General features: G+C 35.7%; 4 protein-coding genes across 6 annotated transcripts; 2 read left to right on the top strand and 2 right to left on the bottom strand.

Annotated features, from left to right (window-relative positions):
- Positions 1 to 1,804: 1,804 nt before the first annotated feature.
- On the top strand, positions 1,805 to 4,072 carry LOC140892575 (cytochrome P450 CYP72A219-like). The gene is made up of 5 exons (XM_073301509.1): positions 1,805 to 2,111; positions 2,322 to 2,539; positions 2,672 to 2,922; positions 3,028 to 3,412; positions 3,644 to 4,072. The coding sequence occupies exons 1-5, from the start codon at positions 1,811 to 1,813 to the stop codon at positions 4,070 to 4,072; spliced, it is 1,584 nt and encodes a 527-aa protein (XP_073157610.1). The 5' UTR covers positions 1,805 to 1,810.
- Positions 4,073 to 7,185: 3,113 nt separating this feature from the next.
- Positions 7,186 to 12,744, top strand: LOC140887336 (uncharacterized). Of its 2 annotated transcripts, XR_012151793.1 has the most exons (3): positions 7,186 to 10,126; positions 11,982 to 12,416; positions 12,607 to 12,744. XR_012151793.1 is itself a non-coding variant. In XM_073294521.1 (2 exons), exons 1-2 carry the CDS (start codon positions 7,223 to 7,225, stop codon positions 12,018 to 12,020), a joined length of 2,943 nt encoding a protein of 980 aa, XP_073150622.1. In that variant the 5' UTR covers positions 7,186 to 7,222; the 3' UTR covers positions 12,021 to 12,586. The 2 variants fall into 2 exon arrangements, 1 of the variants encoding a protein (XP_073150622.1); XM_073294521.1 differs by lacking the exon at positions 12,607 to 12,744 and having other exon boundaries at positions 11,982 to 12,586.
- A 3,800-nt stretch (positions 12,745 to 16,544) lies between these two features.
- Positions 16,545 to 19,376, bottom strand: LOC140892094 (mitochondrial ATP-independent inner membrane protease subunit 1a). Its single transcript, XM_073300842.1, has 4 exons — positions 19,127 to 19,376; positions 18,784 to 19,008; positions 17,707 to 17,817; positions 16,545 to 16,992 (listed from the first exon to the last, which is right to left on the bottom strand). Exons 1-4 carry the CDS (start codon positions 19,259 to 19,261, stop codon positions 16,954 to 16,956), a joined length of 510 nt encoding a protein of 169 aa, XP_073156943.1. The 5' UTR covers positions 19,262 to 19,376; the 3' UTR covers positions 16,545 to 16,953.
- Positions 19,377 to 19,727: 351 nt separating this feature from the next.
- Positions 19,728 to 23,992, bottom strand: LOC140887891 (solanesyl diphosphate synthase 1, chloroplastic-like). 2 transcript variants are annotated; one of them, XM_073295475.1, is made up of 7 exons: positions 23,913 to 23,992; positions 23,518 to 23,770; positions 22,494 to 22,618; positions 21,365 to 21,492; positions 21,174 to 21,277; positions 20,745 to 20,872; positions 19,728 to 20,596 (listed from the first exon to the last, which is right to left on the bottom strand). In XM_073295475.1, exons 2-7 carry the CDS (start codon positions 23,750 to 23,752, stop codon positions 20,048 to 20,050), a joined length of 1,269 nt encoding a protein of 422 aa, XP_073151576.1. In that variant the 5' UTR covers positions 23,753 to 23,770; positions 23,913 to 23,992; the 3' UTR covers positions 19,728 to 20,047. The 2 variants fall into 2 exon arrangements, with proteins under 2 accessions (XP_073151576.1, XP_073151575.1); XM_073295474.1 differs by having other exon boundaries at positions 23,518 to 23,974.
- Between the last annotated feature and the right edge of the window lie 313 nt (positions 23,993 to 24,305).

Consider the following 24,305-nt stretch of genomic DNA (forward strand, 5'->3'; position numbering starts at 1 on the left):
CCAACAGATATAGTATTACTCGTTGATCTGATATCCCTCTTTTACAACCACCTAGCCAACCAGATCAAGCAAAGTGCAACGTCAGCAACTTGACATATTTGAGCTTCCCAAGATGTCACACATCCTAGCACTACTCTCACCCTTGCATGATTAACACCCCCCCCCCCCACCCCCACCGGTGTTGTCTCATATCCCTTTGAGACCAGTCTTATACTTTTTTCCTACCGCCGACCCTGTGTCCAGTAGAGACAGTATTATTCGTTAAGATCTTGTATATATCCTTCTTTTACAGTCACCTAGCCAACCAGATCAAGCAGCGCAATGTCAGCTTGACACACTAGAGCTTAACAAAATTCTATATGTATTTTTTACGCTAAATTTTCAAAAAATATATAACATATGTTATTGCTTTAAAGTTATTAGCTAAAAAATAAATAACATCTGGTGTATAATTAAAGCATGTAATATACTACAAGAAAAACGCCGACTAGAGACCAACAAATAGATTACAAAAGAGACAAGATAAAGGCGTAATGCCCCCAATTCAGTAGCTAATTAGATATTGAATCATAATGACTGAAATTTGAAATTGACCGTAAAAACTATATAACACTTAATTTCTAAAAAAAACTAAAAAGTTTAAAAGAAATATGATAACTTCGATATCAATCAAACAAAAGAATTATTATCACGTGCGTTGCACGTGTAATTTCCTAGTATTGTTAAAACATATAAAGTTTAGGTATTACTTTTATTCTACATTTTATTTTATGTTGTATTGACTATTGATATTTAAAATTTATTAATTTATTGATTCGTTGTCAGGTTGAAAATCCCCATCCCTTGAAAGTAGGGGTGGACATCGGTCGGTTTGGTTTGATTTTACTTTATTACGGTTCGGTTTTTTCGATTTCGGTTTTCAAAATCTTTGGTCCAAAATCGAACCATTTTATTACAGTTCGGTCCAGTTTTTTTGGTCGATTTTATACGGTTTATGTAATAAATTAAATTTATTTTGCACGACTGCAAATATTAGTTTAGGGACAAAAAAAATTATGAATTGTTTAAAATAATTATGGATTTAAAACTAAAATAAAAACCAAAATATAAAAAGTTAATACTAAAATTTTTTTAAGAACTAAAATGATATCTCACTTGATGCATGTAATACATAATAGAGAACTAATAACAATTAAACATAAATTATTCCATTAGAATTTACAATATGGATTTCAATTAAAACAATAAAGCGACTATTAAGTTCCATAAAAATCATATTTAATTAAAATAAGCTTACATCTTCTAAAGAAAAATCATAGAAGTGATAAAAAAAAAAAAAAGGCCAATTTGTAAGGCCCAATCAATATCCAGAAAATTCTTATTTTAATCAAAATTCGGTCGGTTCGATTTTTTCGGTTTTTTCGGGGCATAAAACCGAAAACCGAACCGAAAAACCGGTTTTCATACATTTTAAAACCGAAACCGGCCGAAAAACCGAAAAAATCGAACCAAAAAAACTGAATTTTTCGGTTCAACCAATTTTTTCGATTTTAATATGCCCACCCCTACGTGAAAGCATCCAATACCAAACTGCCGCTATATATAATATAATATATAGTTACCGCTTACCATCATTTAGGCAAGAACTGAAAACTAAAAGACTACTTAGAACCGTCCAACATTCGGTGCCTTCAAACTGCAGATTCAGACACCAACGTCCCAGCCAATCTATTTCGGCAGAAACCAAGAGTGATTCTTTTAACAGGAACAAAATGGGAGTTTCGAATTAAATCAGAACAAATTATATATCATGTGGGGAAAAGGGCAGCAAATGGATGTGAAACTAAGCTCAATCATCATCTCCCTCATTGTAGTGTCATTCTCAATACTAGCTGTGAGGGTGCTGCATTGGGTTTGGTTCAAGCCCAAGAGGCTGGAGAAATTCTTGAGGAAACAAGGGTTCAATGGGAATCAATACAGGTTTTTACTAGGTGATATGAAAGACTTCATAAGGGCCATGAAACAAGAGCAGCCCAAATCAATTGATTTTTCCAATGACGACATTTCATCTCATATTCTCCCATATTACCACCAAATCATTGCCAAGTATGGTAAGATTTCATATGAGTGATTCACATGAACTTATACAAGCAACTTCTGAGGGTTCTTTGATCCGAAAAACCAGATCTTTTATGTAATTAGCTAGGCTTTTGTTCTTAATTTTCATGTAGGTTGCACTCACATATACAACCTTTTTATGGCCTAGCTAATTTATTCCTAAGATTATTTTATTTGTATTTCATTTGATTAATCAAAATCAGGCAAAAACTCTATTGTATGGATGGGACCTTCACCAAGATTGAATATCACTGATCCTGAGCTCATAAAGGAGATTCTAACCAAACCCAAGGAATTTCACAAGCCAGTTCCAGACCCTATAGGTAAAACTATTGTGGGAGGACTTCTTTATCTTGAGGATGATCAATGGGCGACACGTAGGAAAATCGTCAATCCGGCCTTCCATATGGAGAAGTTGAAGGTATATTATATATACTTCTAATCTTTTTTACCAGACCACCATAGTTGTGCGAAAAAAAAAGGCTAGTCCCACGTACAAAGGTTCTCCTTTTTCCATGCTTTCTGATGTCGAATTCGAGTTTCCATTATGCAGAGTGTGGTAGGGCCAATTTGTCTGAGTTGTTCTCACATGATAGAGAAATGGGAATCGTTGGCTTCCGGCGGTGAAAAAAGCACAAGGGAGATTGATGTCTGGCCTTATATTGAAGACTTATCCGGCGACGTGATTTCGCGGACTGCATTTGGAATTAGTCATGGAGAAGGTAGAAAGATATTTGAGCTTCAAAGGGAACAAGTTAAACTTGCTCTCAAAGTCATGCTGTTCTCTTTTATCCCAGGGTGGAGGTAATTTAATATTTGGGAGGTATATTTTGATACTTAGCCTTCCAGGCATTAGTTTTCAAGTCTTTCCCAAGATTGATTTTGGGGTCAACATGCATTAATTGGCAGACATTTTCCAACCAAAACAAACAGAAGAATGAAATCAGTAGTCGGAGAAATCCATTCCTTGCTGAAAGGAATCATTAACCAAAGAGAGAAAGCGACTGAAAGAGGAGAAAGCTTCAACGACGACTTATTAGGCATTTTAATGGAATCTAACTTAAAAGAAATCCAAGAACATGGAAACAATAACATGGGAATGAGTATAGAAGATGTTATCGAAGAGTGCAAGCTGTTCTACTTCGCCGGCTCGGAGACTACGTCTAATTTGCTGGCATGGACGATGGTGTTGCTGAGCAAACACCAGGATTGGCAGGCTCGCGCGAGAGAGGAGGTTTTGCTAGTTTTTGGAAGGAAGGAACCAACTGTAGATGGACTGAACCAACTTAAAATTGTAAGATTCTTATTTTTCCATAGCCTTCAATCTTACATTTCTTTTTAGCTCCTTACATTACATTAGTTTGGATGCAATTCACTAGTAAGATTGAAGGCTATGGAAAAATAAGAATCTTAATTCACTAGTAAAGTTTTAGAACTTCAAAGTAGTTTTCTTGAAGTAAGCCTGCTTAATTAGGACAGATTTGGTGTGCATATACATATACATAAACTCTACATGCACTTGTAGGTAACCATGATTCTCCAAGAGGTTCTGAGGTTGTACCCAGCCGTTCCGGTAATAGTTCGAGCAGCCGCAAAGATGGCTAAACTGGGAAACATGGATCTTCCATCAGGGGTACAGCTGACCCTTCTGATTGGATTACTCCACCGCGATCCAAAGATATGGGGAGACGACGCCAATGTATTCAAACCAGAGAGATTTTCGGAAGGAATTTCGAGCGCAACAAACACAAAACACTTCTCCTACATACCATTCAGCTCTGGTCCTCGAGTCTGTATCGGCCAGAACTTTTCGATGATTCAGGCAAAAATAGCTATGGCCATGATATTGCAACACTTCAAATTCGAGCTGTCGGCCTCTTACAAGCATGCTCCCTTCTCAGTCATCACTCTCCAGCCACAGCATGGTGTTCCTCTCATACTGCAAAAGCTCTAACTTTAACTTCTTTATTATGGATTCGGATCCTCTACGGCGACTGAAAAACGTGTGCTGTGCACTTTTTACCTAAGATGATTATGGTCGACTCAATTCATTGATAACTTTTAAAGTTCACGTCACTGTATTTTCAGCACAGCAGAATCCAAATCTCTTTATTATGTGATTTCAAAAAGATTTATCTTTATTACGTACGTTAATCTTTTTTCCGCATTCTGGGATGATTTGTACTATTGTTTTCCAGTTAGTTACCAAGTATGATTACAACAAATATTGTAGCTTTTTATGTTGATATAAAATATAAACATATGATACTCCTCTAGCCAAATAAATGAGATTACTCGATCCCTCTCGAAAAATCAAGAGATTTTGGGACGTTAAAATGAGAAAATATGAGAACATGGAGTCGTTTGACCTATTTATAGGATTTAACGGGTTTAGAAGTTTCATAACATAGATGTTTAATTTAATGGATTATTATCTGAATTTAAAATTTAAAAAAAAAATAGCTAATATGGACGATATAATAAATTCAACATGTTGATTAATGAGCTCAAAATTTACTTTTAGGATTGTACGTGGAATTATTTTATTTTATATATCATGAAAAATTTATGTGAAATAAATCTCTTATTCTAGCTAGCCTATTTATAAATTAAATTTTATATCAAAAATATTTGTTTTGATTTCAAATATCATTCGTGTAACACCCCAAAAATTATTTTGTGGTGTTTAACTTAAATTTTAAGTAGTAAATAACTTAATTATATTATTTTAGATGAATCTTATGACAATAAATATTGAGTACTACAAACCATAAACACATGAAAAAAATATGCTATAAAACAAAAATAAATTAAAATACAAATATAATAAATAAATTAATAAATTATATACATTTTTCTTATTTTATCATTTTTTTTCTTAAAACATTTACATGACACTTGGTGTGTTTAGGCTTGAACAAGTGCTAGAACCATTGTCACTCATTCCCTTCAATTCTCACCTATAAATATTTATATACCCCATTTCGAGCCATTTCATCAGATCATTTGATCCAAATTCATGAGGTGAGGTTTTTACTGTCGATTCCTTCAATATTATTATGTGGCATTTGACCTGGAATTTACGGTAAAATTACATAAACTATGGTTTATTCATGTATTACGATCATCTGGGTTATTTCTCATTTTTATTGATCATTCTGTCCTGCATATTTGATCTCTGGACTGTTATTGGTTTCTATTGATTACCGATTGGTTATTGGCTACTGAATGAATGAATAAATGATCGAATGAATTGAGCCTGGACAACGATCTTTATACCGAATTGTTAGTCCAATGAACAACATGACTTCGGTCCGGAAATGTGAGTTCACCTCGGTTCATAAATGATCGATTGTACGGATCCTAACTAGAGTACGTGGAGAAAATTGTTACGTCGAATGTTGGTGAGAACCACCTCTTTAACCTACGATATTCACTTTAGAATCTTGATCAGTCACTGTAATTCACTTAACAAAATATTTCATACTCATACGTTATTACTGACATCTCATACTGAAATACTGCACCGATATTTTTTGTCTTGTTATTAATGTACAAAGCCAGTTTATTATTTCACTAAGTCCTTAAAAACTTAACCTCTACCTTCTTCTATTTATTGTAAATTTCATATACAGGATTACAAAATCTCAAATAGGATCCATATTATGAAAAGAGAAATGTTGGTTTAGTCGACCATGATGACATGAGTTTCTGTTGTTGTATTAGTATTTTGGCTAGTATTTGTGTAAAATTGATCTATACATTTCCGCTACTTTAAGTTTGAATGTGATTTTATTCTAAGAGGGTGTTTGACAGAGTTTAAAAGCTCTTTCAAACAGTTTATAAGCTGTTTTAGAGCTTTTAAGCTCTAAATTTTAGTTAGGTAAATTTTTTAAAAAACAGCTTATAAGCTGTCAAAATAAGTTGTTTGACAGCTTATAAGTTGTTTTTATAAAAGTAAGGGGGAGGTACTTTTTTCAAAAATATCTTATTTTAACATTCTATCTCTCTAAAATATCCTTAAATATTTTAATAAATCTTCATCATATCCTCCACCCATTAAATATTAAATATTATTTTTTAAAAAAATTCTAAATCACATAAAATTTTCTAAAATAAAATATTATAACAATTTTATTTTTTTAATATATGTTTATTTTAAATATATTTTCATATATGTATAACTCGAAACATTATTTTCATATAATTATACTTTTTTTGGTAATTTCGACGATAAAAAGATCTTATAATACCAAACACATCAACATCTTTAAGTTATTTAAAATAAGTTTATTCAAACACTTTAACAGCTTATTTTTAAAATAAGTTCTAACAGCTTATAAGCTCGTAAAACAGCTTTTAACCTCTAGGTAGAGCTGTCAAACAGGACAACTCATGACGGGGCGGGGCGGCCCACCAAAAACCCACCTTTTGGCGGGTTGATGGTGGGCCGACCCACCATCCTGGCGGGCTGAAAATCCTCAGCCCAACCCAACCCAAGGTGGGTTGCGGGTTAGGCGGGCCGGCCCGCGGGTTGGCTCATGACAAATAAAAATAAATAAAAATATTATAATTAATTATAAATATCATTTCATAAATAAATATTAATAGAAACATATTAATAAAAATTTTAATTATTGATTTCATGTGTGTAAATTTTATATAAAGTAATTAATACAAAAAAAATCACAACTTTTATTAAAAAAATACATATATCACAATAAAAATTAAAAAATATTATTAATTCTCCAGGCCCGCGGGCCAACCCGTGCGGGTCGCGGGCCTAGGCGGGTTGACCCATCTAGGCCCACCTTTTGTTGGATTGAAAAAATTTCAACCCAACCCACTTAAATTATGTGGCGGGCCAGGCCGACCCGACGGATCTAAACCAAATTAACGACTCTAGCTCTAGGAACTTATAAACTCTTTTTAATAAGCTTAGTAAAACCCTTCACAAGTCCCACAACGCGGTTTGATAGAAGACTAATATTTGTGTGTTGTAATAAGTGTGAGGAGTTTATTATTTTTTTTTTAAAAAAAAGAATTAAATGTGATGGCAACATTTAAATGAAAATGGTGAGAGCAAAAGACGGGAAGCGGAAGAATGAGCAAAAGAATACTGAAAATTGCTTTCTTCTTGCCAACGCCAATCGCTTCCTCATTCAAGTGCTCCTACAGATTACTAAGCACTGATTATAATCTTCAAGGATTGATAGGCCCGCAAGAAATTGGCGTCTCCGAGGCAACTGCGAACTATCCGGCCCAAAACCTTTCAGCTCAAGACTTTTCATTTTTAAGGGATTCCATTTCCGAAGCTAAACTCGAAGATTTTGAGTCGCGTAAGTGTTCAAAGGAAGCGTTTTCGATAATATCTGCTTTAAAAAATTATAATGACATGTTGGGAGAGAAGTCCCAGAAATTCTTGAGACAGTTTAGAGAGAAATTGGACGAGAATTTAGTGGTTGATGTTTTGACAAATGTTCAAAATTCGGAATTGGGTGTCAAATTTTTTATGTGGGCCGGCAGGCAAATAGGATATACTCATACTTTAGCTGTTTATGACGCTTTGCTAGAGCTGTTAGGCTGCAATAAGAACGACGACCGAGTTCCGGATTATTTTTTCCTTGAACTGAAAGACGGCGATAGAGAAGTGCTTGGGACGTTGCTTAATGTGTTTATTCGCAAGTGTTGCCAAAATGGGATGTGGAATTTGGCTTTACAGGAGTTGGGAAGGCTCAAGGAGTTTGGGTTCAAACCGTCAAGATTGACTTATAATGCGTTGATCCGGGTGTTCTTGGATGCAGGCAAGTTGGATACTGCTTTTTTGCTTTATAGAGAGATGTCATATTCAGGTTTTAAGATGCACATTGATATTTTAGGTCGCTTTTTGTATCTTTTGTGTAAAGTGGGGAAATGGAGGGATGCCCTTAATTTAATAGATGAGGAAGAGGCCGTCCCTGATACCGTGATTTATACAAAAATGATTATGGGGTTGTGCGAGGGTTCTCTTTTTGAGGAGGCTATGGAATTTTTGAATAGGATGCGGTCAGATGCATGTGTTCCTAATCTTGTAACATACAAAATTTTACTTTGTGGATGCCTGAATAAAGGGAAGTTGGGAAGGTGTAAAAGAATTCTTAGCATGATGATTACGGAAGGTTGTTATCCGAGTCCAAAAATTTTTTGTTCTCTTGTCCATGCATACTGCAAATCTGGAGACCATGCCTATGCCTACAAATTGTTCAAGAAAATGGAGGATTGCGGTTTTAAGCCTGGTTATCTGGTGTACAACATATTCATTGGAAATATTTGTGGCAATGAGAACTTGCCAAGTCCAGAAGTGTTCGATTTGGCTGAAAAAGCTTATACTGAGATGGTTGATGCTGGAATAGTACTTAACAGGGTCAATGTCAGCAATTTTGCCCGTTGCCTTTGTGAGGTCGGGAAGCCTGAGAAAGCGTATGGTGTAATTTCTGAAATGGTGCGTAATGGATTCATAGTGGAACCTGGCACATATAACAAAATCATTGGGTTTCTCTGTGATTGCTCAAAAGTAGACAAAGCTTTTTTATTATTTCAGGAAATGAGAAGGAATGGCACCGTGCCAAATGTCCACACTTATTCAATTCTGATAGACAGGTTCTGTAAAGCTGGCCTCATTCAGCAAGCTCGTCGCTGGTTTGATGAGATGATGAGGGAGGGATGTAGCCCCAACGTGGTGACATATACAGCAATTATACATGCTTACCTTAAAGCAAGAAAAATATCCAAAGCCAATGAGCTATTTGAGTTGATGTTGTCACAAGGATGTCCCCCAAATATTGTCACGTTTACTGCTTTGATTGACGGGTACTGCAAAGCTGGAGATTTAGCGAAGGCTTGCTCAATTTACGAAAACATGAGGGGTAATGGGGATGCCGATGATTTACTCCTTTATTTTGAAATTGCTGATGACAGTAGTAAGGAGCCTAATGTTATAACATACGGAGCTTTGATTGATGGTTTATGCAAAGCACACAGAGTTGGAGAGGCCCGCAATCTTTTGGATACAATGATAGCCAATCACTGTGAACCTAATGAGGTTGTTTATGATGCACTTATTGATGGATTTTGCAAGGTTGGCAAGCTAGATGAAGCACAGGAAGTATTTGCTAAGATGTCAGAACGTGGATACAGTCCAAATGTTTATACCTACAGCTCCTTAATTGATAGATTGTTTAAAGATAAACGTTTGGATCTTGCTTTAAAAGTATTGGCAAAAATGCTTGAATGTTCCTGCCCACCCAATGTTGTTACATACACAGCGATGATAGATGGTCTCTGTAAAGTTGGGAAGACAGATGAGGCATACAAACTGATGTTGATGATGGATGAAAAGGGTTGTAATCCGAATGTTGTGACTTATACTGCCATGATAGATGGCTTTGGAAAGGCCGGTAAAGTTGATAGAAGCCTTGAACTAGTCCAGGAGATGGTCCGCAAGGGATGTGCTCCTAATTACATCACCTATAGGGTTTTAATAAACCATTGTTGTGGTGCTGACCGTCTGGATGAGGCTTACCAACTTCTGCAGGAGATGAAGCAAATCCATTGGCCTAGTTACTTGGCAAATTATCGTAAGGTCGTGGAAGGCTATTCTAAGGAGTTGATACTAAGCCTTCAATTAGTAGATGAAATTGGTAAAGATGATTCAACACCCCTTGCTCCGGCTTACAAAATTTTGATTGATAGCTTTCAGAAGGCTGGGAGACTGGAAACTGCTTTTGAGCTGCTTAAAGAGTTTAAATTATTTCCTGTCTTTTCATCCACTGCCATGAATGTGTATTCTTCTTTAATTGGAAGCCTCTCCTCTTCACATAGAGTTGACAAGGCATTTGAGCTATATGCAGATATGATGGAAAGAGGAGAAATTCCTGAATTGGCTGTCTTTGTTGATCTTATCAAAGGACTTATAAAAGCTGACAGATGGACTGATGCACTTCTACTCTCAGAAAGCTTGTGTTACATGGTATGTGTTTTTATTCATCTGCTGTCTCTAATTATATTCTCTTTGAGTTATTACCATTTCTCTGTTGAGCTAAATATGCTCACTGCTCACACATTCAATATATTTATATTTCGAGGTTTGATTCAGTAGTTCATTCAAATTGACTTGCAATTAATTTCACACTTTGACCTTGTTTTGTACACTACAAAACCTTTATTTTGGTAAGGAGAAAGTATTTTATTCTTGGGATAATGTTTTTTGTTTTGGTTTAGACATTTGAAAAGCAAAATTGGTGTCAATCGAGTCAAATTACATTTGCAAAAACTTGCACAAATTTACAGTCACCCTCTGTTCTCATGGTAAAGTGGCCGATTACAAAATATTAAAAGTTTCATGTTGTGAATGAGAACACAAATATTTATCTTAGTTTTCATGAACGTGAAAGGTCGAGTTCTTCAAAAACACTTGGAAATCTTTCTGTTTTAGAGGTCTGTCAAAAAATAATGCATCTGGTCATAGCAGATGTATGACAAAAATAGTCTAATCATGACAAAGTTGGTAGTTTATTGGTTGGGATGGTTGTGAGCACTTCACACTTGCATTATTGCCTTTCCCGACCAAACTTTGAGAAAGTTAAAGATTTTAAAGCACCGTAGCCTTCGAAACTTCTTTTCTTTACCTCTTCCATCTCATTATCTGCTAGGCCTGATGAAGTGAACCAAACTCCTGGAAAATCCAGTTCATTATACAGAGTACCTAAAATCAAATTTGTTAATTTGGTTAAGCTGCTACAAGTCAAGTTATTGCCACCAAGTTTCATATTTAAAGTTTGGCAACACATCTAGTGAGCCCAAACTACTTTTTTGTGCTTATTGTATCAAAGATAGTCTTTACACAAATCAACAATGTGTTGGAGACCAGTGCTTGTAATTTCCTAGGGCTTACTGATTTTTATATACAAGCATTATATCCTATTAGAATTTCAACGAATAACAACTGATAATTAGTCATGGAGAACCTTTTTCTGGCTAGCTATAGTACCTAACTGTAGTGTGTACGACCGCCAACTTCTGAATGGTTTGCTATGGTTCCATGAATAGTCAAAATCAAATGCCTGGCTAGTTTTTCTTTTCTTTTTTTTTTAGATTGTTGGATAGGTGCTATTACTGTCGGCAACAGGTGGAGACGTCTTTTAGGCCTCTTCACAATGCAGCTGGTTAAAGCTTAGCAGAGGGTTAAAAAATAGGTTAGGTGTGATGCTATAGTTTGTATGTGAAGCCCCAATTATAAATCTTGAACAACAGAACAAGTCATTCGCCCATCACCCCCACTAGGTGGCTTCTTAAATCACATATTCTTGTTGATTTTGTTGAGAAGCGAGATAAGATTGCTGCATTCCTTGTTGCCTAATATTAAGTTAATTATGTGTTGAACAAAGTAATCGAGTCAATGAAACAAAATTGATTGAAGGAAAAGAAGTCTGGTTGATGATCAAGGTAAAGGGGCCCTTTACTTCTTGCAGCAGTGCAAGATCACTGTCGCATCTTGTCCAAAAGCTTTGGGCTTGAGTTCTTCAAAAAGTGTTGGACAGATATTCACATTTCATTTGTGATCGGCTGATCGAGGGAGAATTAAAATCTAAACAGGGAAGCAACTGTTATTCTTAACCAGAGACATAAAAAGCAAGTAATAGAGTTGAAATTGAATGAAGGAAAAATACATCTATGTCAGCCCCAATCTTGATCAAACGGACTTTTAATTAGGATACATTTTCTGAATGGTTATCTAAATCATAATAAATACCTGCTCGCCAAGTTACTTGTCTCCTTTTGTTAATTGATTCTCTGATCTTTCTTTTGTATTTTGTGAAAAACAGGATGTTCAATGGTTGTCAAAAGAGTGTGCATTAAAATAAAGCTAAGGTGGTATGTTGGTCCTCAAATTGACTATTGCGCCAGGCATCTATGTGAAGATTTGGTCAGAGTGGAAAATCGATGAGAAGATTGCGAGGTATTGTGCTTCTTGGTTTGGTAAACACAAGTTCAAAGATTCTGGGGCTGTGCCTCATTCATCAATTCTTATATGGGCCCTCGAATATGGTATATTTCTGAGTGATTAAAATGATCATTGTGCATAAGATTGGAATCATATAGTTGTGACTGGTGCCATTGGGAAGAGTGGAATCAGGGTAGTAGAAGTCTTTCAGAGAAAGCGACGAAGTTGAGGAGTCAGCTTGTCAGCCTTTTGGCCATAAGGATATAATTATTTGTCCGAGTGCATTGAAGCATATGCCAATTGGAAAAGCTAATTGGTATGGCTTGAAATCTCACAGTTAACATATTCGAATTTGGTTTCTGTTGATGAAAAAACTCCTTGACAAGAGGTTTCGCAAAAATTTCCTGTTTGGACATATTTTTCTTGAACAGCACCGCAATTGAGCGATACGATAGATCACAGTAGATCACAGAAAGCTAAAAAAGGATTTACAACTTTGATTTCAGGTATGCACGAAATTTTGGCAGTGGCCGAGGGTGAACCATTTGCTCAGTGTCCTTTCGAATGTTGGCAGGGGATGAAGATGAACGTCTTTCTGGAATTTGGCCATGGGATTTATTTACAGTTAACAACATATAGTCATGTACACAATTTATCGGACACAAACGAAGGAGCACAAGAGAGCGACGGCTTTATGCACTTGAGATGCCAATGTCTCTGTGATTCCAGATTAGAACTGACTGCATATTTCCAAAACCCACGTCATCAGGTATTGGCTACCATTTTTTATTCTGTAGTCTGTACACCAGCTTTTCGTGTCCAACTATTAGTCGATCGTATCAGGTATGTTGTGACAGTATAACATGCAAGATAGGTATGTCATGACCATATCACGTGCAAGATGTAAAAGGATCAAAAAGTGTAATTAGAATGTAGTATATTGATTGGCTTTATGAGAAATTGAGAATATAGAATTATGTGAATCTTTGTTGTTGAATATATGGGGACTGTGATTAAGTGAAGAGTTGGAGCTGCCACAAGTTTCACCATAATTTGGATAAAGTATGATTTTGATTAGGTAGCTAAGAGAGATCGAATTTTACATGTTCTATTTGGGTTGTTCGCGTTGGCATGTGTTCATTTTTCTTGCTACTTTGTTTGCAGACATACGAGTACGATAGACGAGTCGACGAGCGAGGAACATGGAGGCATCAGCTCTGAAAGAGGGGTAGAGATGAGAGTTGTAGGATCACGGGCCAGCCGTATTGTTGGAGAATTTATACAGAAACCTTTAATCTTGATATCGAAAATTTTGTATTCATTTAAAAATATATAAGTTGATATTTGTTATAGTAGAATTTTATAGATTTGAACCACATTATTAATTATTAGTCATGCCAAAGCCTAGATACAACAAAAAATTCTTACAATACAAAATTTTCATTTATCAAAATCTGATGATTAGTTCAATGCAAAATTTCAAAATATAATAACAAAATCTTACAATAGAATTATTGTAATAATATATGTACGAACTTTTAACATTATTTAAAACTTGAAAATTTATTTATTCAATTCTAAATTTACGTTATTCATATACCTCCCTTTTCAGTGATAAGCTCGAGATTTCACGACTTTGTGGCAAATATTTACCTCATTTAAAAATAATACTCCTTCCGTCCCAATTATATTGTCCACTTTTTCTTTTTTGTTTGTCTCAAATATATAGTAACCACATTTAATAATATTTTTTTACACTTCTTTACTAATATATCCCTATTAACTACACCTTAAAAATTGTGCAATTATTTTTTAATAATAAAATATGAAGTTTATATAAAATTTGTTTTCTCAATACATTTTTATTAATATGTGTGAAAATCCAAATAGGACAATATATATGGGACGGATGGAGTAATAATCAATTGAAACTACTACAAAATTCATCATTATCTTAACATATTATAATACATAAACCCATTAAAAAAATTGTTATGATAAATTAAGTGGTGAGACTAAATTATATTTTTTTAATAATAAAGTATCATGACATTTCACAAGAAATATTTGAATATAATTTCATGACTTTGAAAATTTTCAAACCTAAATCAAATTTGAAAATCCCAATAACCCACTTCTTAATCCACAAATACACGTCCAATTTGCAAACCGCTCACAATTTCTCAACTTTTTTTTCCAACCGTCTTGTATTTATCATCGTTTTATATAATAAATTTTATTTCTTATTTTTAAAATTATTCTTATCTGATTCTATTCTACGATAACACTTTCTATGTATATTATCAATTCAAAATAAATCATCTAAATTACATTCATTTATATTTTAATATTTCTACAGCACATGCATGGTGTGTGAATAACTACTACATTCTATAATGTGCGATGGTTTGCCCCATGTTAGGCATGCTTAAACCCGGAACCAGGACTGGAACCGAGACCGATACGGAAAAAACGAAGCCGGAACCGACTTCAATCCATTAAGGAAAGGATTTCGGGATCAGATTGTAATTTTTTTTAAAAAAAATTAAGGTTTTTTAATAATTTTATTTTAAATGTGTATGAAACCGGTTTGATCCGAATCAAAACCGGTCTATAACCTACAGAACCGGTCCGTGGTTCACATTGGTTCCAGGGGAACCAGTTCCATACCAGTTCCCGACCTAACCGATCCGGAACGGCTCGGAACCGGAACCAGAACCAATAAGCATGCCTATCCCTCTCTCAAAAAGCTTGTCTAATGGGTTTATAACTTTGCTTTATAAGTTTTATTGCACCCAGCGTTCGTTTCCACCCTCATTCCAGTGGGTGGGGAAGGCTGCTCCTGCCCACACGTAGAGTCCGCGAAGTCAACAAACCACTGTGGCCCTCAATAATGAGCTTTTTGGGGTGAGCTTCCAAGTTTTTTACACTTTCTCATAAACCTAATTATCCAGCCTCTTTGTTTTCAGGATGGTCAAAGTCTGTGAGTTTAGTCATAAAATCAAATTATTAGCTGATAATCATAATAATATCTCAAACAATTTTAACAAAAGTGAGAGTGTTTTTGCAACCTCTAGTAATTATCTATTTTTTTTTTCTTAATAAATATGTGTGAGATTCTTTTTGAAACGTTGCAAACATTACTTAAAATATCTTCTCTCGTGGTCTAAAATTCAAAAAGTAAACCAGGGCCACAAAATGAAACAGAAAGCACTGCAAGATCATATATAATATAGGGCGGCAAGTTAGAAACACAAGAAGAAATGTGCCAAACTCTGAAAAAGAAAAGCCCCCCTTTAAAAGCAATCAATCTAGGCCGGGTGAAATTGAGCCCTCTCACTGAGAATATTTGTCGAGAGAACCCATTGGATCGGCCAATCCATGGTGAAAAAAACTCTGCTTTCCATCAATCAGCGAAAAATAAAAATGTGAGACCTTTCTCAGAGCAAAAGAAAGTGAATTCATAATCAATTTGCTATCGAAAAAGGCCCCGATCGTCGCTTTCTGCCGGCAACGGAGCACGGACGCCACAGGGTATACCGGCGCCATGTTCTCTCAAAGGCAATGTTGAAATTATCAACCCTAGATCCTCCAGATTTTATAGGCCACGGAGAGAAGTAATTGTCTCATTTGCCCCCGGTCTAGCATTTTGATTTTTGAATTATTGGCCTTTTTATTTTTTATTTTTTTAAAAAAAATCGAGCTAGGAAGTTTGAATTTTTTTTTTTTTTTTTGACGTATAGGAAGTTTGAATTTTAATTACATTCTTGTTTTCCTTTTTATTTTTTAGCTTACTACTTTTAAATTTTTTTTGTAGTGTTATAAATTTATAATGTGGTTTAGATTCACTTTAGAATGTATCATTTTATCAAAAATTTTGAATTATTCGTTTCTTGCGAATTTGAGTCACTTGTCGATTTCATTAATTCAATGATTTAAAGAAACAAAATCCCCTTTTTGGAACTGAATAATACGATGAAAACATTCCGTTTGAGAAATTCGATTTCTTCCATTCAAATTTAAATTGCTTAAATTTTCTTGGGGAATCAATTCAAGTTGTCTGGATTGTATTAAAGTTAAATAGATTATGTAGGGTTCACAAATATATTTATCTATTGTTTTTTGCGGTTCACTTTTGTTAAGAAATATGCATGTTATCATACGGATTACACACAACTTTCGTTGTTGCCATAAAATTTTCATAGTTTATTATTATTGGTCATTACAACCTAGGCGATAATAGCTACAAAGAAATTTTTTTCCCGGTAATGTACAGTGGTAGCAAATATTCAAGTTTTTTGCTTGAAAGTATGATAAATAAGTCACAGAAACAATACGCAAACAATACACAAAAAAACGAAACCAACCTAATCATACCAGAAACTCAAATGTAATAAACAATAGAAGTATGGTTGTGTAACTTGTGTTGAAAGTTAAAATTAAGCAAAAATCATCGAGTATCGCCAGGGTCGACGCTGCATGATAGCGCCAAACCGCAGTTTCCATAGGCGGGGTACCATATCCCGAGTAGAGTTGGTGAATCACATTGATGAAAAACGATGCATGGACTAACATGGTGAATCAAAAACCGCAGTATGTGCATCTCCTAAGGTTCATCACTCAACACGTGAGGTTTGTCGTCACAAACTTCAGAAAATGTCGACATACTCAATTTTTAATCCAGGTAGAACCAAACCTAAATTACATTTGGTGAAATAATTGGGTGTAGTGAAACAAGAGATTGTTGTTCCTTTACATTCCCAACAAAGTACAAAAACAGTAGAGAATTATACACTTCTTGAACTGAAAAAATTGTATTGTTCAATGAAGGTCACTGGTGATATACATAGGTCTCACTGACTCAATGGTCCAAACTCTTCGGGTGGCCACACCTGTATTAGAAAAATCAATAGGGTAAATAGACATGGAACACAGGCTACAGCAAAAGTTCAAGTTTGTTAGTTGGATCTAAGAATAAATATTTTTATCACTATACCATGTGTCATACTCTAATATGAGTCAACTCTCTCAAGCAATATCCACTAAAGTTGGTAACCATCAATGCATATTGACGGGTCTAACTGTTGTCCTCTCATTGAGAGAGAATCTCACATAGGATGAGCTTGGAAAAGGATTATCATTGGTCAGGGCTAGTAATGAAGCCCCTGTTTCGCGCATTCCAGTTTAGTTTAAGGTAATATAAGTGTATGGACCAAATATTGATGTGTGAAAGTTGTTCATAGTGCATCAGCTTCTTAAGGGGTAGGCAGTATTGTCACATGGGTCTGCACAGCGGCTCATGAGTTTGACAGGCTCTCACACCTAGATGGTTGGTCTTTTAGGTTTAAGCTCTTCTCTCGACCAATGTCCTAACATAATCACTGTTATATTTAACCATTACATTATTAAAATTTTGCTACAAAATAATCAGTAGAAGGAAAAAAAACTCGATTATCTAGACAATTTTGGGAATGGAAATCACCACAGATGAAACAACCACGAATTGGTTTCAAACTTTAGATCCTTCTCATGAAAATTAAGTGTAAAAAGAAACAGACGGCGCTTAAGGGGTGTGGCCTCAGCTAAACATGGCAACCGAAACTTACTCTGCAAAAGACTTTGCCAAGAATCAACCCACGAGGAATTGGGCCGAGTTGCCGAGAATCCTTAGAAGCATAGATATTATCTCCTTGAATCCACACATGGCCCTTTGGAACCTGTTTTCCCAGAATAACATTAACATTGATTGATTGAACGAATGAATGAAGAAGACATCATAATTCATAAATGGGGTCATCTTTCTGAAAATTCACTGCTTAAAGAATCACATATAAGACAAATGCATAGCACACATGTTACTCTTCTAGAAGTTGGTAGACAAAGAGAAGGTGGACCCTTTTTCTTCTCAATGATCTGTGAGTAAATTTGACATGACAAGAAGAAAACAGGGATTGGAACACATTTCAATGACATATGCAAAATGAGGTTGAACCAGCAAAGGAAAAAGCTCACACAGCACCTCAGTAATACAATGCATATAAAAATTATGAGTTTTCCACCCCAAAATATCTGTAAAAGCCCCAGCATAAAAATGGCTCGGGTCACCACCAAGTTTAATATTTTGCTCGTAGCAAATTCAGTCAAGAATGGAGAAAATAATCAATCGATCAGAAACTTCACGAGCAAATGTCACCCCAAAAACCATGACAGAAACAATTTAATCTACGGTGAGTAAACTTTGTTTTCATAAACCCTTTTTTTTATCATTTGAACAGTACGTACGTTGTTGTCTGAAGATAAGACAAATTTCACCAGATGCTTAGATATTGCACATCGTAAGTATATTTTTTATCCACTGAACTCTTATCTTATCAGCAATCTAGAGAAAAACACCCCACTTTCTGAGGAAACAGAATTGAGGCACTGCTCTACAGATAGAATTAAGGTCAGATGAATGTTAAGTCCAGCAAAGATATTTCTCATTCCCGTCCCAAAACAATAACCAGCACCATAGACACTGACAATCGAAGATTGAACCCTAACGCAGAGCAGCAAAACAATCAAATGACTACTCCAGAAAATAGCGCATATAGACTATCAACGGAGAGTAAAGCAAAAGCAAACAACATGAATAATCAAGTACCTATACATTCACATATTTCATATACTCAAAGAAAGCCTACCACTAGGGAGTGAGTGCGATCACTGTCACCAGGATCCACCAAGAAGGACACTGTATCACCCGCCACGCCCACAATGCGCTTGGTTATGCGCTTTCTAGGATTCTCCGGCGATCGTACCACAACAATGTCTCCAGGGCCCACCTTCCCCAGTAAATGCGACATTTTCTCAACCAGTAACACGTCACCAATGAAATTCAACGTCGGCAGCATGCTAGGTCCGTACACCTTCAAATGAAATTCGGGGGAAAAAAATGACCGGTTCGAGACAGTAAAAAAATTTGCGAAAAATCGGAACCAAAAAAGCAAACATAATAACATCTTGTTACGAAATGAAGAATAGTACTAGCGTTGGGGAGCAAATGTAAGTGTCTGTGACGTGCAATAGCGAAAGGAATTGTGCGAAGAGGATGGAGTGACGAAATGCTTCTTTGGCTGTAGATTTCCATTGGCAAGCAAAATTCAGTAGATCTGCTCTCATAGCCTCAAACTCGTTCCATTCACGGCGGAGCGCCGACGTAAGATAACCTCTACGCCCAACGGCGAACGCGGATGAATAACGGGCGGCGGCGTCCAGGAAACACTTCGGACTTCTATATTCGAGCCCATATATATGAGAAATTGATTCTGGGCCCAACAAAGCCGTGCAGTAATTTTATTCTAAAATGGAATTTAATTTAGTAAAATCATTTTACTGTAAAAAAAAAAAAGTAAAATCATTTTCGTTCATTATTGATTATTTGTCAAATTTATACATTCACTATTTCGAACCTTCTGAGACGGGGTGATAGGTCGACCTAAATCATAAATTTAATAAAAAATAATATTTTGACATAAAAAATAATATTTCTCATAAGTTTAATTAGATATTTGTTTCATAAAATCGTACTTAAAATGAGTAACGAAAACTTAACTTTTAAAGTATCATTATAAATCAGATTGAACAATGAAAGTAAAATATGTATGCTTGATGTACATTACAATATCAAGAAAGTTTAAACAAAGATTGCTATGACATAGTTTGTTCTTCAAGACAGAAAGAACAAAGACAAAACACCAATTAAATTTAATTGTTTCCTATATGCCTTTACACCCAAAGCACCACAGCAACAGTACAGCGTGTTCGAGGGTAACCTATGAATATACAGATGGAAAAATTACTATCCAATGATGGAACTTCCACAAGAAAAATGCCATCTCCAGTGTCCGTGGTCAAATCAATCGAGAACTCGATCAAGAACCGATAGGATGCCACCTTATTATATGATCATTGTATCCGTTCCAAGTTAAAGTACACTATTCGTTCAAGTGCAAATTTAAAGGGACTTGGGGGCAGGCATTGAAGATTCCTAACAGCTTGATCAGCTATTTCCCGAGCCAATTCCTGAGCCATCTCGATCCCACCGGAGTTCTTGACAAAAGATATGGCCTCTTCAAGTGAACCCATCTCACTAAACTCGGATTCAATCATATCCCTGAGTTTCTTTTCTTTCTCCAACCCAAATATGACGGGAGCAGTCAAGATTCCTTTGGCCAAATCACTGCCAGCAGGCTTGCCAAGTTGCTCGGCTGATTGAGTAAAATCCAGTACATCATCGACTACTTGGAAGGATAGACCTAAATTTTTGCCGTACTGATACATCTGCTCTGTAATATCGCTGTCAACTCCACTGAAAATGGCGGCTCCCTTGGTGCTAGCAGCGATCAAGGACGCTGTTTTATAGTAACTTTTTATTAAGTATTCATCCAGTTGAACATCACAGTCAAACAAACTTGAGGCCTGCTTTATTTCACCGCTTGCAAAGTCTTTAATGACCTACAAAATTATTCGTATAATGAATTTCTACTCGTCAGATTTTCATTTTGGTTATGTTTTCCGATTAAAGGTTTGGTCTAGTCCATGATAATCTACAAAAAAAATTCATCTTTGAACTGTAAAAATGTATGGGCGGAATCCAGCTTACCTGACTGATAAGCTTAATGACGTCAAGATTTTCAAGATTGGCCAGGTACCATGACGCTTGGGCGAACATAAAATCCCCAGCTAGTACAGCTATTCTCGTACCATATATTTGATGGACGGTTTCTTTTCCTGCAAAGAGAATCAATATATCAGACATACCAATTACCAGCCAAAAATTTCAGTATAAGTGTAAGCAAAAGGTATTTGTTGTACAAAACTCGTAAACATGGATCGTGAATTTTAAAATGGTAGATATACACCAAAAAGATTCAATCTCCAGAGGCCAAAACCCTTATCAAATATCAAATCTGATTCTAAAATAGTGTCAGAATTCTAATTAGAAAGATAAACTAATACAAGGATTCTAGATATTGAACTTTCTAATATAGATGCCATAAAATTTTTATGAACTCAAGAGGAGGAATATAACCTCTCCGCAAGTCACTATCATCTAACACATCATCATGTATCAAACTTGCAGTGTGGATCATTTCAATTATTTCTGCCAACCTTCTATGTTCTCTTGTGAGTTCCCTGAAACCATTATGGACCCATATCATACATATAAGTGGCATAAGTTCTAACTTTGAATACGAGTATAGATAATAGAATAGAGCTTACTTTAAGCCAGCAACCTCTGCAGTTGCTCTCGATACGAGGAAACTTAAAGCCGGTCGCATCCTTTTGCCCCCAGCTCCAAAGATTTGCTCAGCAGCAGACATCAAAACAGGGTTTTCTGCACCAACAATCTAACAATGACTCTTAATAAGTTTTTGAATGAAAGTTAAAATTTTCTTTTATTCTCCAACATGCAAGTCAAAGGCTGAACTTCATCTAATAATTTTTCGCTTTTTTACTGTGCTATATGCTCAAGGACTTCGTATGACCAAACAAGTTAAAACTTGTGGTCTGAAGGATGTCAAACATACTGACTGAATACATGGAAAATAGTAATGAAGAGAAAACATCAAAGAAAAGAAACCGCAACACCGGTGCAACACAACAACAATTTTGTTACTCAGCGTGAATAAAATGGTAGTATATAAGGCAATTGTTAAACAAAAGAACAAAGGTAATATGACAAGAAGCATGCATTAACAATTTTTAACAGGTTATTACAGTGACTTTTGGTCTTCACCATAATCATCTTTTCATGCTGTAACAGAAGAAAAATGTGATGCTGCCAAAGGATCCCAAATTAATTATCCCACAAGCAGAAAGCAATTTAAGGTATCAACTAAAAATGTTTATCTTGTCATGCTAATATCACAGATAGAGCAAAATCATGCAAAACTATTAACTTCACAAGCAAAGTGGAATGGGATAAAGGAATTACAGTCGAATGTATTCTCCGTTTCATTATTTTCCTCCACAATAACGAATGCCCTAATAACGCATAAAGAGCATACCACTAGGAAGCCTTTTTTCTCAACCAATAGAAGTAGTCGCATTCAACCATTTACAACTTATCATGTCTTCAATCTTACTCAGTTCCTTCTCGATCGTATATAAAGAGCCAGCTATAGCACATTAATAAGCTAGATTTTACTTTGCATGCCATATTCTAAGGAAAAATCCATGTGAAATTTAGTTTGAATGCAATGATAGTTTTAGGAAAAAATGATCATGAACCTTAAAACGGATCGGCCATGTCCTCTCCAGTAAGTATCAATAGCATAAATATAGTTTCTATTCCATTTTGCCCATTATGAACATGAATTTTTTCAATGCATACTAATATAAAACTTACTGATTGGAGATTTTTGTTGAGTGTCTGTAAATCATCTGCCACAACTTCAAACAATTCAGCTGTTGAAGAACGGCTCGTTAACTCTTCAGTAAAATCCTGCACCGGCGGGGCGCCAGATGAAATTCCTGCAACAGCACAAAACATCCCCATGATTCAAACTTTAAAATGCCAATCCAGACTGTTATAACCGATGTGTCTGCAAAGCTGTCTGGTTTCAGTTGTGGGGACCAGAACTGAACTGAGGAACCGGGACTGAGAGTGAGAAACTGATTGCCGAGCCTAACTGGAGCGACAAGCTAAACTGAACACTAAACTGAAAGTAATGGGAACAGCTGAGGAAAGTGTCAACTGAAGAAGGAAGCGAAGACTGGAGAGAAGCAGTCGGTGTAGCTTCGACTGAATCAGCCGAGGTATCCATAGCTGGAGTCAGTCAAGAATAAAATCAGTTGGGTGAGTTGAGCATACATCTGCGCAACTGGGTGGTCAGCTGGCCAGTGATCATTCAGTCAACCGTATAATTAGTACAAGTCTGTTAGCGTTGTCAGATCCTTGTCGGAAGATAATCAGATATCAACGAGGATGTCAGAAAATCTCTTTGGCAGGTACGCAAGCAGTTACACGTCAACATCAGTCGCCCAGAGGTAAGAGGAGGAGAGTTCAGTTCAGTTAAGTCAAGGTTAGTGAGTTCAAGAGCGGTTTAATCACGAGTGACTCAAAGGGATATCAAAGGTGTCCAAGCTTTGATTTCTGCAGTGAGTTTGTGTTGACTTCTTGAAGGTGTAGCTTGCGGTATACGATAATTTTGGGCCGAACCACATAATTACTTGTGTTTAATTTCTGCATTTTTCATTAACTGATCAGTTCAGTTTTGACGGTGATTTATCGAATTTCATTCGTATACTTGTCCTGTTTATTGTTTTAAAAAAACAACACAGACACTCGCACAGACCAAGGAATCCAGTTTCAATAGCATCTAAACAAAGTCAAGTTCTAGCAAGTCATAAAAAGATACAACTTTTATTACCATTGAGAAAAGTCTCTGAAGTCTTGGTCGAAAACACGCGGCGCCGCCCTATATCACGCCGGTGGCACGACAATTTCCGACCTTTGGAGCCTCTCTTGACATTCCTCAGCACTCCCTTGGCGCAATTTCTTACAGAAAAACGATCAAAAGAAGCATTTGAAGAGCACCCACAAGCCACAAAATCCAACGTTGTTCTTGCGATCTCAAGACCATGGCATGTCATTGACAGCATCATATATAACTTATATTTGAACTGCAAAAAAGTACCCAATATTCCTCTACAATCAAGAACCCACCTGAGAACTGTGTTCAGTTTTTCTCATCGCACAAACACCCGCAAATTGAAAAAACTCCAATATAAATTAAAAATAAAAATTGGATCTTTGGATATAAACCTGTAAAATAACCAAAAGTGTAGAGGGGGTTGAGTTGATAAGCTTCTCTCTTCAAACAAGGAAGAGAAAGTTGAGGTTCAAATACAATCCACAAGTGCCTATATATACCAATATTTGAGTGGAGCAAAAACTCCCACATAAATTTAAATTTTTTTACTCTCGACAAAAAATATTAAAAAATTTTAATACATAGCCCGTTTCGTGGACAGGCCCTTTGGTTTTGGTATTTTTTTTAAATATATATTTTTTTAAAAAAATATTGGAACTTAATACTTTATTCTGTGTTTTTAAAACTTTATGCTCCGCTTGGTAGCTACGATGAGATTAATAATGTAAAGATTAAAATCTGGATATTAATGTGTTGTATAAGGATATGTTAAATTATATTGAATA

The sequence above is a fragment of the Henckelia pumila genome, chromosome 3, assembly GCF_033568475.1.
Source record: "Henckelia pumila isolate YLH828 chromosome 3, ASM3356847v2, whole genome shotgun sequence".
In the NCBI taxonomy this organism is placed as follows: Eukaryota; Viridiplantae; Streptophyta; class Magnoliopsida; order Lamiales; family Gesneriaceae; genus Henckelia; species Henckelia pumila.

Coding starts and splice junctions, on each gene's coding strand:
- LOC140892575 (XM_073301509.1), top strand. CDS start 1,811: ATGTGGGGAAAAGGGCAGCAAATGGATGTGAAACTAAGCTCAATCATC. Junction 2,112..2,321: donor CCAAATCATTGCCAAGTATG/GTAAGATTTCAT, acceptor AATCAAAATCAG/GCAAAAACTCTATTGTATGG. Junction 2,540..2,671: donor TCCATATGGAGAAGTTGAAG/GTATATTATATA, acceptor TCCATTATGCAG/AGTGTGGTAGGGCCAATTTG.
- LOC140892094 (XM_073300842.1), bottom strand. CDS start 19,261: ATGAGAGCAGATCTACTGAATTTTGCTTGCCAATGGAAATCTACAGCC. Junction 19,009..19,126: donor ACATTTGCTCCCCAACGCTA/GTACTATTCTTC, acceptor TTTCATTTGAAG/GTGTACGGACCTAGCATGCT. Junction 17,818..18,783: donor ATCGCACTCACTCCCTAGTG/GTAGGCTTTCTT, acceptor CTGGGAAAACAG/GTTCCAAAGGGCCATGTGTG.
- LOC140887891 (XM_073295475.1), bottom strand. CDS start 23,752: ATGATGCTGTCAATGACATGCCATGGTCTTGAGATCGCAAGAACAACG. Junction 22,619..23,517: donor TTCAGAGACTTTTCTCAATG/GTAATAAAAGTT, acceptor GTGCTGTTGCAG/GAATTTCATCTGGCGCCCCG. Junction 20,873..21,173: donor TGATAGTGACTTGCGGAGAG/GTTATATTCCTC, acceptor TTCTCTTTGCAG/GAAAAGAAACCGTCCATCAA.
- LOC140887336 (XM_073294521.1), top strand. CDS start 7,223: ATGAGCAAAAGAATACTGAAAATTGCTTTCTTCTTGCCAACGCCAATC. Junction 10,127..11,981: donor CAGAAAGCTTGTGTTACATG/GTATGTGTTTTT, acceptor TGTGAAAAACAG/GATGTTCAATGGTTGTCAAA.